Source organism: Diplotaxodon limnothrissa, linkage group LG13 (genome assembly GCF_057381915.1).
Source record: "Diplotaxodon limnothrissa isolate DT_005_m linkage group LG13, D_limnothrissa_male_GT1.1, whole genome shotgun sequence".
NCBI lineage: Eukaryota > Metazoa > Chordata > Actinopteri > Cichliformes > Cichlidae > Diplotaxodon > Diplotaxodon limnothrissa.
The window spans coordinates 18,754,708-18,768,299 of NC_140608.1; the positions used below are offsets into that span (position 1 = coordinate 18,754,708).

Below are 13,592 nucleotides of genomic sequence, written 5' to 3' on the forward strand. Positions count from 1 at the left end.
CACTTTTTTACACTTAAAAGCGCCTTTTTTCGTTTTTGAGGACTGCCCTGTTCTGGCAAAAGGAAGTATTCAAAATATCCACATATTTAAACAAAGTGCTCTTATTTGTAAGGCCACAGCAACTTTGAAAGGAGTAGGTCTATGGGAGGTATCTTTTCTTTAATGCAAAGTACAGTGTAACCTACTGACCTCTTCTTTTGTCAAAGTATTTTTGCTGTGAGCAGGACTTCTGCTTTTCACCACTTCCATTTATATTTTTCTACACTTTCACAATTTTGTGTCAAGAGAGTTTCAGATTTTTCCAATACACAGATACACAAGTGCACATCAGGGTCTTTTCACATCCCATAATAAGCCTTTCCGAAATCCTTGACACAACCACTTCTCAAAGTCCTTTAAAAAGCAGTTTGAGAAGTGGTGGCACTTGTTTGTTCAGGTAAGCTCGCAGATTGTCCTTGTCATTCTTCAGCAATTGTTTTGACTTTGAGATGACGGTGTGTTACTAATGCGAGCATAAAAGCAAACGATTCCCTGAGCAGGGCAGGGTGGATGAACCCAGAAAAGGTTTGGTCATAACACGCACCTTGCTTTGAGTCCTTTTGATGTTTTGTTAATGATGGAATTCCATTACTGAAGGACGAACATGCACTGTCCTCCAGACATTCCTTCACACTTTCACACCCAAGATGTGCCAGTCCCCTGTGCTTCTGTGTCAGGGGGCAGGCAAGGAGGCAATGTTAGATATTTATATTGCTGAGGGCCAAAATCGAAGTGCTGCTTTCTCTTCTTACTCTCAGAAGCTGAGAAGAATTTCAGAAATCTTTGCAGGACCAGGAAGAAGCATCCTAACCCGTTTCAATAAGGAAGCACAGATGATCCAGTTACGTCAATAAGCCCTGCAGGTGCGGTTAAAAAAAAAAACATTCAGAGAGTACATTCTCTTTATGGGGAGGTTTTCATGCGTCATGGCTCTGAGTCCTACTGTAAGGCTTATATCAGCATTTATGATGATTTTCTGGTGACCACTGCTGAGCTCTGAGCCATGAGGCAGGTGCTTTCACAGGCTCACTCAACCATGAACAAAACCAAAGTGAAAAAAGACTATATGACACAGCAGACAAACGTACACCTGAAGCAGTGTCCCTTTTTTCTCGCGCTCTATTGTGCTTTCTTAAAAAATCCTGGGCCTGATTATGTAATAGTGCTTTGCATGCCACTGAGGATTAAAAGTGGAATATAAAGATGGTACTGAATAAATTATTACTGGCAAATCACTAACAATCTATCCAGAAGTTCTAAGAATGCACAAAACCCATTTCTTATCACAGCCTGTAAATGATCTAAGTTTGCCTAGGAGGAGATACAGAAATTCACAAAATCATCTAACTACAGTCTATCTTTGAAGCAAACACCATTTATCTTTTTTACACCGGTTTACGCAGCCAAATTTCACACAGTGCGTCCTTTTCTCCAACGGTTTTGTTTCTGAGGTGACTTATCAGATCAGTGGAGCTGCACAAAGAGAACATGAATAGACTAAATTTAGGACTGATACTTTTCTGTTTCATGTAGCTCTGTAGCTGTGGTGAAGGGACTTTAACCCCACATAAGCAAATGTCTCTTCTTTGGCAACCTTAAACACACGTCTACGGTTAACATCTATGCCTTTTTTTTTTTTAATCTCATCTTGTTCCAAAGGCAGGTCTTGCTTTAACTCTTTGATGCTGCACTTCTAAATCCTGTTTGCTCTTACCACAGCTGGCAGGCTCCTTTGTTTGTACTGATTATTTGTTATAATGTCATTGGCTACAGTCAGCTGTTTTAACCAATCAGTGACTAGCGCGAACCTTACAGGTCACTGTGACTGAAAGACTGGGGCTGTCTAATATTGACAGATCCCCCACGGATGTATGAGTAGACTCTACGTGCATTATCATTGCAATTCTGCTTTTCTACAACTCCAACAGCAAAAGCTTCGTTAAAGAATCTGTATTATCCATTAGGATGTTCATCATAATAATGGCTTTAAATTTTTTGGGTTTAAAAAATAATAATAAATATTTACTGAGTGCATTGCATACTAGCAATAAGTCCTTGACCTGTTACACAAAATATTGGTAGTTCTACCTGAGCTGTACGTTGCTTTGTGCAACTGCTAAAGTAGGTCACACAGTGAGCACGTTGGTCATGGTAATTCCCATAAGCCCCCTGGCATTTCCTCAAAGGTTACCTAATACACGATACCGTCCAATTGCAGGATCCACTGTGGTCGATGGATTTAACACAAACGTGCATACAGCTGTGTGTAACTTCAAGGACACCGTAGAAATGCTGACAGTGCCACCTAGAGGTAGTAGTGGAAGAGCTTCAGGCTCTTGGTACGTGAGTGGAGAATAGTAAGGATCGAAGTAAGAGACTGCATGTGTGGCATAAAAACAAAAAACCAAGATGAAATTTGGGAAAGTAGGGTTTATTAAACAGCCTTAATAAGAATTTTATAAAATGCTAATGTTCTGTATGAAAAAACATCATGTGAAGGAATTCACACAGCTGGAATCCATTAGAAATACATTCAATTTCTTAAAAAACTATAATGCATTTTTAACACTTCACCAAGCCTGGTCGTGATTGTAAAGTAGTTTTCAGCTTAGTGCATCTTTCATTTTTATTCCATTTTATTTTTTTCCAAACAAACTGTTGAGGGGATCAGGAAAATATAGGAGGTCTCCGTGAAACTATCAGTAACAAATCGGAAAAAGTAAATAAAGATAAAATAACCGCAAACTGAAAAGGAATAAGCAATGGACACAGCGGGAGTAAACAGGCAGGTGCAGCGACAATGAGTGTCTTTAAATGAAACCAAAACTATAAATGTATACTTTTCTATGCTCTATGCTCAAACAGCCTACTATTTGACTCCATCCCACATCTTTGATAACTGTGAGATTTCAGGCCACGTCTTACAAACCAGAATGCGGGAAACCAATCCAATTCCTGAGGAGAAGTTCAGCTATTTTCGTACACTACGATTTTCTGTCTTATCTTCTATGTGAGTCATGAGTTTTCTTACTAGAGGGTTGGTTTGGCTGTTCACTAATCTCAGAGCCCAGGAATGCAGAGCATGAGGATGTTTTTTTCCAGGCATCGGTTTTGTTTCTGTAAAACTGTTTAATTAACAAAAAATAAAAGCCCCAAAAGAGAAAACACATAAATCAATCAATTATGTGGAAATGATTATCTAAGTATTTTAAAGTTGTGTAAAAGTATATATAAAGAAAGAGGTTAGAGTGGAGGAAATGAAGGCAGAAACATGATCGAAAGGCAAGAAATATAATATGTGTTTAAGGTAAAAAATCAAAACAAAAAACCCCCAAAATGATTTGATGCTGCAAAAAAATATGGAAGACCTTGATGTTGGGCCGCCACATTCTCTTCTGGAGCCATTCACATTGAGCTAGACTTCCTTAAATTAATGGAAAAGGTTGGACCACAGACCAGAGGACAGGGACTCTGTAAACATGAAGACACTGTGCATACAAGACACTTAATCTTGTGCAGGGTTTAAAAGTGGCATCAGATCCAGGCGAGAGCGGGCACAGAGCTGAGATTCATGTCCATGCAAGGCCCCCTCCCCCGGGGACGCCCAGTTTCCGTTCTTTGACTGGTCACTTTGTGATGGCAGCACAGGAATACTTCAGCGCATCAGTTGCTCTTGAGCAGCTCGATGCAACCCTGCAATAGAGCCACGCTGTTCTGTGGACACAAAAGCAACAGAACATTCATTGGGCTTGAGCAAAGCTTTGTATCACATGCTTGTAATGACATGTAAGCTATTTATAACTTTTTTTTTTTACTTAAATATTTGTCTTTATTAAAATTTTGCCATTTGTCTCTTGGAGCGTTGAAGGGAAAAGATGATAGTACATATGCATCTTCCTTTACTTTGCTGCTCACCTTGGCGTGCTTTATCTCAAGCTCAGCCATCTCTATGAAGTTCTTTCTGAAGGCCACGACTCGTCTGCCCTTGAAACTGGTGAGTTCTGTCAGGATAAGATTGCGGAGTTTAAAAAGAAAATGTCACTTTAGACACAAAGAAACGAGTACAGAGGCAGTCTGCATCGGTTACGCATGAACACACACACCTTTCTTCCCAGATTCTGAGAGCTTGTCAAATTTCTGCAGGCACTGCCGCTGGTGTTCCTCCGCCTGGGGAATATCCTTGCTCTTCAGTCGGGCCTTATCCAAAGCTTTGTTAGAGTTCTCGTAGTCAGCCAACGCCCGGGCTCGTCTGTACAGAAGGTCCTAAAAACCATGTTAGAAATAGTTTTACGAGATGAATAAAAGTTTGGCAGTAGACCTAAAGAAGCCGTTCAACATGCAACATTTTACAATATTCAAATTGTTACTGTTATAAAAAGGCATGGACAATATTGAGTTTAATTCACAGAAAGCAGGAAGTGCATTCCTCATCTATAGTTTCTTTCAACTCTTTCACATACTGAGGAAAGTAGTTTGCGATTACTTGTGCTTAGTGACATGGTGTGCTCTCCTGCTGAAAGTGGCCATCAGAGGATGGGTTCCCAAAGAGTACCAAGAAAATATCCCTCGCACCATTACACCACCAACAGCCTGAACCGCTGATTCAAGGCAGGACGGATCCTTGCCTTTATGTAGTTTACACCAAATTCTGGCCCTACCATCTGATGGTCGCGGCAGAAATTGTGACTCATCAGACCAGCCTACTTTCCAGTCATCTATTGACCGATTCGGTGAGCCTGTGTGAACTGCAGCCTCAATTTCCTGTTCTGAGGTGACATGAGTGGCACCCACTGGAGCTTTCTGCTGCTGTTGCCCATTTGCTTTAAGGTTTGATGTGCTGTGCATTCAGAGATGCTCTTCTGCGCATCTTAATTGTAAGGAGTGACTGTTTGAGTAACTCTCTGGGTTACCAAGCCATATTCACCGGGGGAATTCCCACTCGTGGGATATTTTCTCTTTTTAGCACAGTTTTCGGTAAATGCCAAGATGGTTATTTGTTAATATTAATGAGCAGTTGAACAGCTGCACCTTATAAAGTGGCCATTAAATGTATATAGAGTGAGAGATACAGCGACTGGGCACAATGGTTATAAATCTGTCCAAGCTGTGTGAAGACAGAAGATGAACATGTCTCACCTTAGCAGCTTGGATGTCTCTCATGTAGTATCTCAGCAGCTCTGTGAGTTTTAGGTCCTGGTCAGACGCCACTCTTCCCTCCACTTTCTGCAGAGACAATATTATGTTCAAACTAAACCAGAGCAGAGTAAGTGTCACTGCTTGTTATTAGTTAAAGCTCTACTTACTCTAAACTTCTCAAACAAGTCTGACAGCTTCTCAAGATTTCTGCAGGAAAAAAGAAAAGAAATCACTACAATGTCACACAGAGCCATGCTCTACATCTGTGTAATAACACATATTTCACGTGTTGCACTCACTTCTTATTTGCTGTCATATCATCAGCTGCGAGACTGTTCAGAGTGGCAGAAATGTGAATATAATCATCTGCAATATCTGTAACAAGAGAAATATCAAAATGTAGAAAATTGCACACATAAATTAAATCATCCAAACCGAGTAAATGCTCTAAGATAAACATGACATACTTTTGTGTGCACGGGTCATTTTCTCTGCTTTGGCAGTGGAATCTTTGATCTTGCTGTAATAGTCAAGCAAGAAGGTTTTTTCCTGCTCAAAAAAGTCATCAACTTCCTGCAGGCGAAACAGAAAGACACAAAAGTCATTAAAGAAGTGGCTATAATGCTTCACGTGGGACACTATCCAACATTAACTGCAAGCAGACTGTGCATAAGTCTCACCTTTACTCCTGAGATAAGGACTTCATCAGCTGACTTTACCATGTTTTTAAAGAATCCTCCAAACATTTCCTTTGCATTTTTTCGCCTCACACTGAGCTAAAATGACAGAATTTGAACACAGTAATCAATAATTCTGTAATTTATTAATGAGAACTTTATATATGATGCTTTGAAAAATAAGGACTGAAATAAGGCTGCAATGATTCATTGAGTACCATGTAAGTAGTTTGACATGGAGCGTCTACACACGTTGAAGAACAGAAGCGGAGCTGTTATCGTTAGCGACCACTGCACTCCCCATTAAAACCTTTATTAGGAAAAAGCTGGCGGGAGTCCCTCATCAAACTGCTTGTTCAACAAAGCTCCAGTGTAAAGAAAAGAGAACTCTGTAGCTGCCCCCATTCACCGCCATTTGTTTTACACAGGATTTATTTACAGTAAAGCTACAGAAGTTAAAATAAAAGTGTATGTGTGCAGGTGAACCGTTAGCTTAGTGTGACATGATGTTTAAATTATGCAGCTGCTGAAGGCTGATGGCAGCTGTCCTACTTTCTATCACAGCGATACCTGCAGCAAGCAGGGGTGTGTCTAAGGGGGAGCATGGGGTGTACTAGACAATATTTGTTTCAGGGCTTAAATGACATTATTCTACAGACTTAGATTACCATAAATATAAAAAATTATTTATGAATTCAATTGTATTAAGTGCTATTAAAATTACAATTTCTAAAATAAAAACCAATGAGCAGTGATATTGTGATATTTCTTTTTTGATTATTTGTTATTCCTCATTAATAATGACAGAAGTATTTTTATCCAATTAATTGATGGGACAAACTACATGTTTACTTAAATAATCAATAGTTCAAGCCCAAGACTTTAGTATTATTTGTGAATCTACCAACATTTCATTACTTTGCATAGACATTTCTAAAAATTGTATACAGAATATTTAACACTTATCTGAACTCTATGGCTGCTGCTACTGACAGACCACACAGATAAGTGTGCTGATCACAGCAGGATGCAAACCATGTGTCATAAACTCTACTTCCTCTCTTTCCAACGAATAACCCGTGAAAGGAAGTCAGCACTAAGAGGAACTCACATCCTGGTCATACTCCAAGAAAATCTGGAAGTTTCTGTCTTTGCTTAAAACAGGGTGAGAAGACAGTCTCTGCAGGAAGATTTCATGCACTTGGACAGTTTTCTTAAAGACGGCCAGGTATTCACTAAAAAAATACAAAACAGAATATATTACATGGACATTTTTGGTGAAGTGGACAATATTTTACATACGTAGCTTGCTAATAGAAATCTAGCATGCCATGAAGATAAAAGGATACAAAGAAAAATCCAGTTTTTTGATTTGAGTGTCGCACTCACGCCTCCAGCTCCTGTTTCATTTTAGTGTACTCCTCTTTGGTCATAGTGGCTTCACCTTCCCCCAGCTTGTGCATCTTGTCTCTTGGGCTGTCAAAGTCAGGCTTCGGGGGTGCTGGTGGAATCTGTGAATAATGAATCAGGAAACAAATAAATTTTCACTGATAGTTAAATGGTTGTGAGGCTTCAAAAAAAGAGAAAAAAAAGTCTATTTTATACTTTTGGAATTTAAGTTTGCGTTTATGGTTTCTGTTGGTTTCTGAGTGCAAACGATTTAAAAGTTAAGTTGAACTGTGAAATCAACAGCTTCTGTCTCTGGGTGTGAGCCATCTCTGTAAATAGTTCTACGCACTATTAGGCCAGCATAATCCTCCGTCTCCACCAGAGTGTCATGTAACCAGATGAAATCTTCATGCTGCCTGGGAACAGAGAAATCCGGCTTCTGGAAAGAGCTCAGTGTGGTCTGGGAAAACAGTTAATAGCACTTTGTAAATATTACTGACAACATATCAGCAAACACTATTATAGAAGGGATTAAAGGCTAGGATTAAGTTTAAACGTTGTTCTTTCTCACTGTTGAGACACAAACATTCTTTTCCTTTTTACCTTTGTATGAACTGTAAACTTGACTTTGTCTCTTTCACAGAGTGCATCGGGAATGTCAATAAGAAGAGAGGCATCATGGTTTAGGTCCACAGACACAGAGCGCAACTGAGGAGAAATAACAGACCAAAAAACATAAACACATTGCTTTTGTGTGTGAAGTCATTTGGTTTTTAAACATTGCTTTTAGGACATATTCAACAGTTCTTGCCATTTTTGACTTATTACCCCTGATGTTTGGTTTGTGTAGCTCGACAATAAGACAGGCAGAGCTTATTGAATCCTGTATTTTTAAAAGATGGCTTAATAATACTCATCAAAAGACTGAGATTTTAAATTTGGAAAACGAGAAGTGTCCACAGAGAATCGTATGTGTCTACCAATACACATTCTTTCAGCTCGATTTGGTAATCAACAGACCTCAATAACTCTAGGGTCACTTCGCTGACTATTTCTTTGTATTGGATATAAATATTTTATGCAACGGGCACAAACAATCTCATTTGCTCATGTTTCATATTTCCCAACTGCAACAGTACCAGTAAAAACTTGCCACTAAAGCACTTCTACAAATCCTCAGTGGCTGCAACTTCACAATATACAAACATCTCTGAGGCATATTGTAAGCAGATACAGTGCTGAGCCCAAAGCATTCATCCTGATTCAACACCCAACATGGAATTAAGATACAAACCGAATGAAAGCAACTATGAAATCTACTGAGCTCAATCTATAGACATTATCAATTTTAAAAAAGAACTAAACATTTTATCTAAAATGCACAGGGATTCAAGACAAGTGTACAGAACTGTGCCTCCAGATGCGCTAGTCCTGCTTGAGCTTAAAAACTAGGCCCACACCCTTGGTAAATAAAGAGTAAACATATCTCATCATTTACAGTCTTGCTGGACGAAGCGACGTGTTACACTTTACTGACAGTTTATAAGATATAGCCATCTAAAATTCCTGCATTTCCTCAGGTTTTGTTGCAACTTGTGATGAGGTTTTAATGCTACTTTGGTATTTTTTATTTTTATTTATTTTTTAGCAGTCTAACTCGACTGACATAAATGGTATGATTCAGCAGCACCACAAGCTACATCTGTCAAAGTTACTGTGAGGTTTAATTAGCATCTGTCAAAACAGCAGAAAAAAAAACTTCACATACAGACCACACTGCGATGCCACTGAGCTTTGTGCTGCACAGCAGCTGAATACACCAGTTTGTTGGACACAAAAAACAGCAGAAGCGCCACATTCATGACATTGGTGCCTAGCCGAAAATTACCGTCTTTTTATTATAAGCGTTGAATTACGCGGAGGAGGTGGGGGAGTCAGAATTTAGCACCGGCTAAGCGACTTTTCTGTCGCAATGTGTTGCATGTTTAGACGCGTTCGCTGCAACAAATTTTATTAGAAAACAAAATCCCCACCCCAACCAGGAGTTTTAAAATACCGTTCCTGACAGTCTCGTCAATAAACTGTTGGCTAGCGTTAGCCGGAGGCTATCGTTATGTAGAACGAAAAGAACTCAATAACTTAGCCAGAAAGCAATCGTTAACGTTAGCTATCTTGGTGCTGACTATTAATGCAATTTTTATTGCTACGAAAGGTTTAACCTACCTTTTCTTTACTGTTTTCATCTATTGATGTCATAATGGCACTCAAATCGAAAGAATGCCAGGAAGACGATCACTAGAATAACACAACTATTTGCAGGAAGCGAACTCTCTGGTGGCTAGTTAGCTACCAAAACGAACTGTCAAAACGTTTTTTCGCCCACATCCCAGTGACGACAAATTCAATCCCGCCTCACATGAATATGACTGGACAGTGTAGGAATTTACAAACGCTACGATTGGCTCTTCGCTTACTCAATCGCATCACACTCCTGTAAAAAGTTTTCATAAAGCACGGGCATTGTGATAACTTATTTTTTATAAACAGCAGTGTCACACCTTTTTAAGTAACGGACAGTTGCGTACTAACGAACAAAAAAAGTAAAAGGACAGCTCAGTCAACTGTGCGGCAGAGTAAATAATTCGACGGATGTATTTTGATGTTACACCGCACATTATGGGTAACGTAGTTTATAAGGTCGTAAGTTTATTCGTTGAAAGCACCGCTCGGAACTCCATTTCCCAGCTACAGGATATTGTGTAACGAAAAGGCGCGTCGTTCAGAAACTGTCCGATTTGTTTGGAGTCACATGAGAACATGTTGGGGCAAGTACCACCGGTGGTGAAAATAAATACAAAATCCTTAAATATACTTTGAAGCTTCAGGCCCGCTGTAGTTGCCTGTAGTAATTTAGCCAATAAGATATCGCCTTGTTGGCCAATTGTGTGAAAGTCTCCAGAATGTTCACTTTTAAACGAGTTTTATGCGTCAGAGGCATCATTGTACCTCAAAGCACCTCCCTCCCCGTGAGCCACTTTTCTGCTTATCATTGTTTACGATCGTCAAAAAGACGCAGTCCGTACAGTTCAGTGGACACAGAGCGCTACTCTTCTCTCGTGAAGTCCGTCATGTCGACCAGGGTCAGTTCTCAAACTCCGGAGACCCTCCAAGCGGAAGATGACCAAATGTATGGACCTGTTGTCAAAGCCCAGACTCCTACAATTGCAAAGACGAGGGTACCTAAAGTCCTTCATCCATTCTTAGACTGTCAAGAACCTATAGAAACAGAAGAGCCAGAGTCAGGACCTCCAGCTCGGATTTTGTTAAACAGAGGGCAAGGCAGGTCTCTGGTACCAAGCGTGACCCGCATCCTTCAGCAGACCCTCTCCCCAGACCAGATCTTCTACCTGGAGAGGTGGAGGAAGAAAATGATTGCGGAGCTTGGAGAGGAAGGCTTCAAAGAATACAGCCAAAGTAAGATATGAAAGACTTGAGTTATCTTAGTGTGAATGTGGTGAGATCAAATGAAAAAGTGACTCTGTCTTTTTGTTGTACTTAAAAACAGATTTATTTAGGCAAGGGAAGCTTTTCCATTCAGCCTTGGAGGATGTTCTTACTTCACATGCAACATGGAAGGATAGAAGTCCTTCAGAGTATCCACCTGAGGTACAGGGATACATGCAGAGTGTCTCTGACATCCTGGAGGACATCCGAGCGGTGAGAGCTATAGAAAGCACCGTACAGCATGAAACACTGAACTACCTGGGAGTTGTGGATTGCGTTGCTCGCTACAGGTGAAAAAACTGATTTCCAGACCTCTTTTCCACACCAGGCTTGAGTTATTTATCTTTTTTTAAACTAATTTCCTTAACTTGACTCATTCAAACTTTTTCCTGCAGGGGTGTACTATGTGTTATTGACTGGAAAACTTCTGATAAACCCAAACCGTTCCTAAGCAACACGTACGATAACCCTCTTCAAGTGGCGGCCTATGCTGGGGCTTTGAACAGTGATGCCAACTACAAGTACCAGGTGATCTACTAAGATAAATGATGTGATTAGCTTGTATTTTTTTTTACAAAGGTTGCACTGTTCAAAATATATCTTTGTGATTACTGTGTGCTGCTGATCTGTTCCTGCTGCAGGTTGAAAATGGACTCATTGTTGTGGCATACAAGGATGGCTCTCCTGCCCATGCTCACCAGCTCAACTCAGAGCTGATGTTGGAGTACTGGAAAACATGGCTGCTACGACTCGAAGAATTCACAGAACAAAGGTAAAGCAGTCAAGAGCAGTTTCTCATTTTACTACATTTTGTCACATTGTATATAAATTTTACAATATATGTATATGAAGTAATTACAGTTACAAAAACCACAAATGCCACCAAAAGATTGAGTTTGTGTCTGGATGCTGGACGTTAAGCACTGAATTACATTCTTATGCTCATTTGTAGTGCAAATAATTTCATGTTTTTTCCTTCTTCATTTCAGATCCAGTGCAGAAAAGAGATAAGCTGTAGAGACAAAAAAAATCAAGCATATTCCAGAGCAATAAGAGGGCCAAAAAAAAGAGCTATTAACCCATAAATCTAGCTACTATATTTATTCCAACTATTTTCTAACAGAATTTGCTCACGTTGTGACTGTAACTTATTAACAGAAAAAGGTGTAGCATAATTTTGTTTTACTTCTACTCTGTCCCTCATTGAAATATTTGAAATTCATTTACTCTAAACCAGGCTTCCCTGTAAGAGGGATCTTCAGTGAAGCCCAGGTTTGCAAAGAGCCTGTAGGACACAGCGTTCTCCTCTTCTATGAAGCTGTAAACTGGGTAGCCCAGTGCATGATTCCTCTTGGCCAAGCTGCTGACCAGGATTTTGGCATAGCCTTTCCCTCTGTGCTCTGGCAGCGTGTAAAGCATTCCTATAGCGCCTGATGCATAGGTCAGAATCCAGGATACAGGCTTTCCTTCAGCATCCAGCACGCAGCAGGAGGGGAAGTTTGCAATCATGTTGCGGATCAGCCCAACGGCCACATCGTCCTTTCCAAACTTCCACGTTTGGCTCACCAAGCCAATGTGCGATTCATCAAGAGAGCTGACTGAGATCCCTGAACTGACATGGAACAGAGCAAAGCTTGTATTATTATCAGGACGTAAAAGTTATGATTAAATATTTGTATGTGTAAATAATACCTGTCAACAGGAGGAAGCCTGCTCACATCTTCCAATGTCATCAAGTAACATTTTGCCACTCTTTTACAGGGTACACCCTTTGCTGATGCCACTGCTTTGAATATCTCAGTGTGGGAAACACTGGTTCCTTTAACACAAGTAATCAAAACCTTATACATGTGAACCTGTTTTTGTCTTTAAAAATGATTTATTAAAGATTAACTTGCTCCCAACATGGGAAGTGCAAAGTTTAACCATAGATGTGTCCCAACTTTTTTTGTTTTGCAGTGCCATATCTTTCTATCACTAAATGACATACCATAACACTTTGAACACAATGAAAGACAATACCATTTTGAAAGATATAATTCCACTTTGAAGGTAGAAGTACATAAACACCAGGCATTAGGATGACTTTTCATTGGCTGGTCTAATTATTTCATTGAAAATCACTTGCAGTAATAGACTTCAGTGGCCATATGTAGGGCTGCAGTGTGGGAGCCAGCGAATAAACAGTTTGAACTGATTCAGTAACAATGCAAACAATAAGAGAGCTTGTTGCCATTACCAACACAAAAGTACTTGCTCCAGTCAAAAACAGATGACTTGCTGAGGATTTCTTCTAGAACAGCAGCATCAGTTGCAAAAAGCAGTGCATCTTTGAAGAGGTCACTCTTCTGGAAGAAAAATAGACACGTGATCTGTATTGGCATTTAAACAATGTATTGTGTGCACGCAAGCCCCCCCCTGCACAGACAGTACCTGTTCAACCTGTGGTTTGCACATAATGACGCGGAACTGTGGCCACTTGTCCACTAAAACCCGGCGTACAGGGTCGGATCTGACTCTGTTTCTGATCACCAGGAAACCGTAAACCTTAAATTAATTCAGTAGTTGGTTATTTGCAGTACATTCAGCTCCTTGTAGAAATAAACATATAACAGATTTAACCGAGCATACTTGCTGCGACATGGGTAAATATTTCTTCAGCTCGTTTTCCGCTGTTTTTAACTGATCTTCGGACAACTCAAAAGCCATTTTTCTCCACTCAGGAAAAAAAATGAAGCGTACAGTTCGGTAAATCGCGGAAGTGATCGGAAGTCGGGGGTCTACACGACGACGGAAACGTTAGCTGGGATTGTGATTCGCACTTTCGAGGCTTAAAGTTGAAGAGGA

General features: G+C 40.1%; 3 protein-coding genes across 4 annotated transcripts; 1 reads left to right on the forward strand and 2 right to left on the reverse strand.

Moving 5' to 3' along the window:
• Window positions 1-2,630: 2,630 nt before the first annotated feature.
• On the reverse strand, window positions 2,631-9,595 carry snx5 (sorting nexin 5). Its single transcript, XM_085369425.1, has 13 exons — window positions 9,465-9,595; window positions 7,845-7,949; window positions 7,591-7,701; window positions 7,242-7,363; window positions 6,964-7,087; window positions 5,856-5,951; window positions 5,643-5,748; window positions 5,475-5,550; window positions 5,343-5,382; window positions 5,176-5,262; window positions 4,143-4,302; window positions 3,955-4,040; window positions 2,631-3,753 (listed from the first exon to the last, which is right to left on the reverse strand). Exons 1-13 carry the CDS (start codon window positions 9,495-9,497, stop codon window positions 3,703-3,705), a joined length of 1,197 nt encoding a protein of 398 aa, XP_085225551.1. The 5' UTR covers window positions 9,498-9,595; the 3' UTR covers window positions 2,631-3,702.
• A 456-nt stretch (window positions 9,596-10,051) lies between these two features.
• On the forward strand, window positions 10,052-12,599 carry mgme1 (mitochondrial genome maintenance exonuclease 1). The gene is made up of 5 exons (XM_085369426.1): window positions 10,052-10,715; window positions 10,807-11,035; window positions 11,141-11,273; window positions 11,387-11,517; window positions 11,735-12,599. The coding sequence occupies exons 1-5, from the start codon at window positions 10,202-10,204 to the stop codon at window positions 11,754-11,756; spliced, it is 1,029 nt and encodes a 342-aa protein (XP_085225552.1). The 5' UTR covers window positions 10,052-10,201; the 3' UTR covers window positions 11,757-12,599.
• Window positions 11,832-13,551, reverse strand: LOC146620169 (glycine N-acyltransferase-like). Of its 2 annotated transcripts, none has more exons than XM_085369428.1 (5): window positions 13,377-13,551; window positions 13,179-13,292; window positions 12,985-13,090; window positions 12,438-12,564; window positions 11,832-12,357 (listed from the first exon to the last, which is right to left on the reverse strand). In XM_085369428.1, exons 1-5 carry the CDS (start codon window positions 13,452-13,454, stop codon window positions 11,946-11,948), a joined length of 837 nt encoding a protein of 278 aa, XP_085225554.1. In that variant the 5' UTR covers window positions 13,455-13,551; the 3' UTR covers window positions 11,832-11,945. The 2 variants fall into 2 exon arrangements, with proteins under 2 accessions (XP_085225554.1, XP_085225553.1); XM_085369427.1 differs by having other exon boundaries at window positions 12,985-13,093.
• Window positions 13,552-13,592: the final 41 nt, after the last annotated feature.

Bases quoted from the DNA above. Each gene is read 5' to 3' on its own strand.
- snx5 (XM_085369425.1), bottom strand. From the start codon at position 9,497: ATGACATCAATAGATGAAAACAGTAAAGAAAAG. The intron at 7,364-7,590 runs GTGCGTAGAACT...CATTATTCACAG, and splicing joins AGGATTATGCTGGCCTAATA to ATTCCACCAGCACCCCCGAA. The intron at 5,263-5,342 runs GTAAGTAGAGCT...TTGTCTCTGCAG, and splicing joins ACTTGTTTGAGAAGTTTAGA to AAAGTGGAGGGAAGAGTGGC.
- mgme1 (XM_085369426.1), top strand. From the start codon at position 10,202: ATGTTCACTTTTAAACGAGTTTTATGCGTCAGAGGCATCATTGTACCT. The intron at 11,036-11,140 runs GTGAAAAAACTG...TTTTTCCTGCAG, and splicing joins GATTGCGTTGCTCGCTACAG to GGGTGTACTATGTGTTATTG. The intron at 11,274-11,386 runs GTGATCTACTAA...TTCCTGCTGCAG, and splicing joins ATGCCAACTACAAGTACCAG to GTTGAAAATGGACTCATTGT.
- LOC146620169 (XM_085369427.1), bottom strand. From the start codon at position 13,454: ATGGCTTTTGAGTTGTCCGAAGATCAGTTAAAAACAGCGGAAAACGAG. The intron at 13,293-13,376 runs GTATGCTCGGTT...AATTAATTTAAG, and splicing joins ATTTACCCATGTCGCAGCAA to GTTTACGGTTTCCTGGTGAT. The intron at 12,358-12,437 runs GTATTATTTACA...GTTCCATGTCAG, and splicing joins AGGCTTCCTCCTGTTGACAG to TTCAGGGATCTCAGTCAGCT.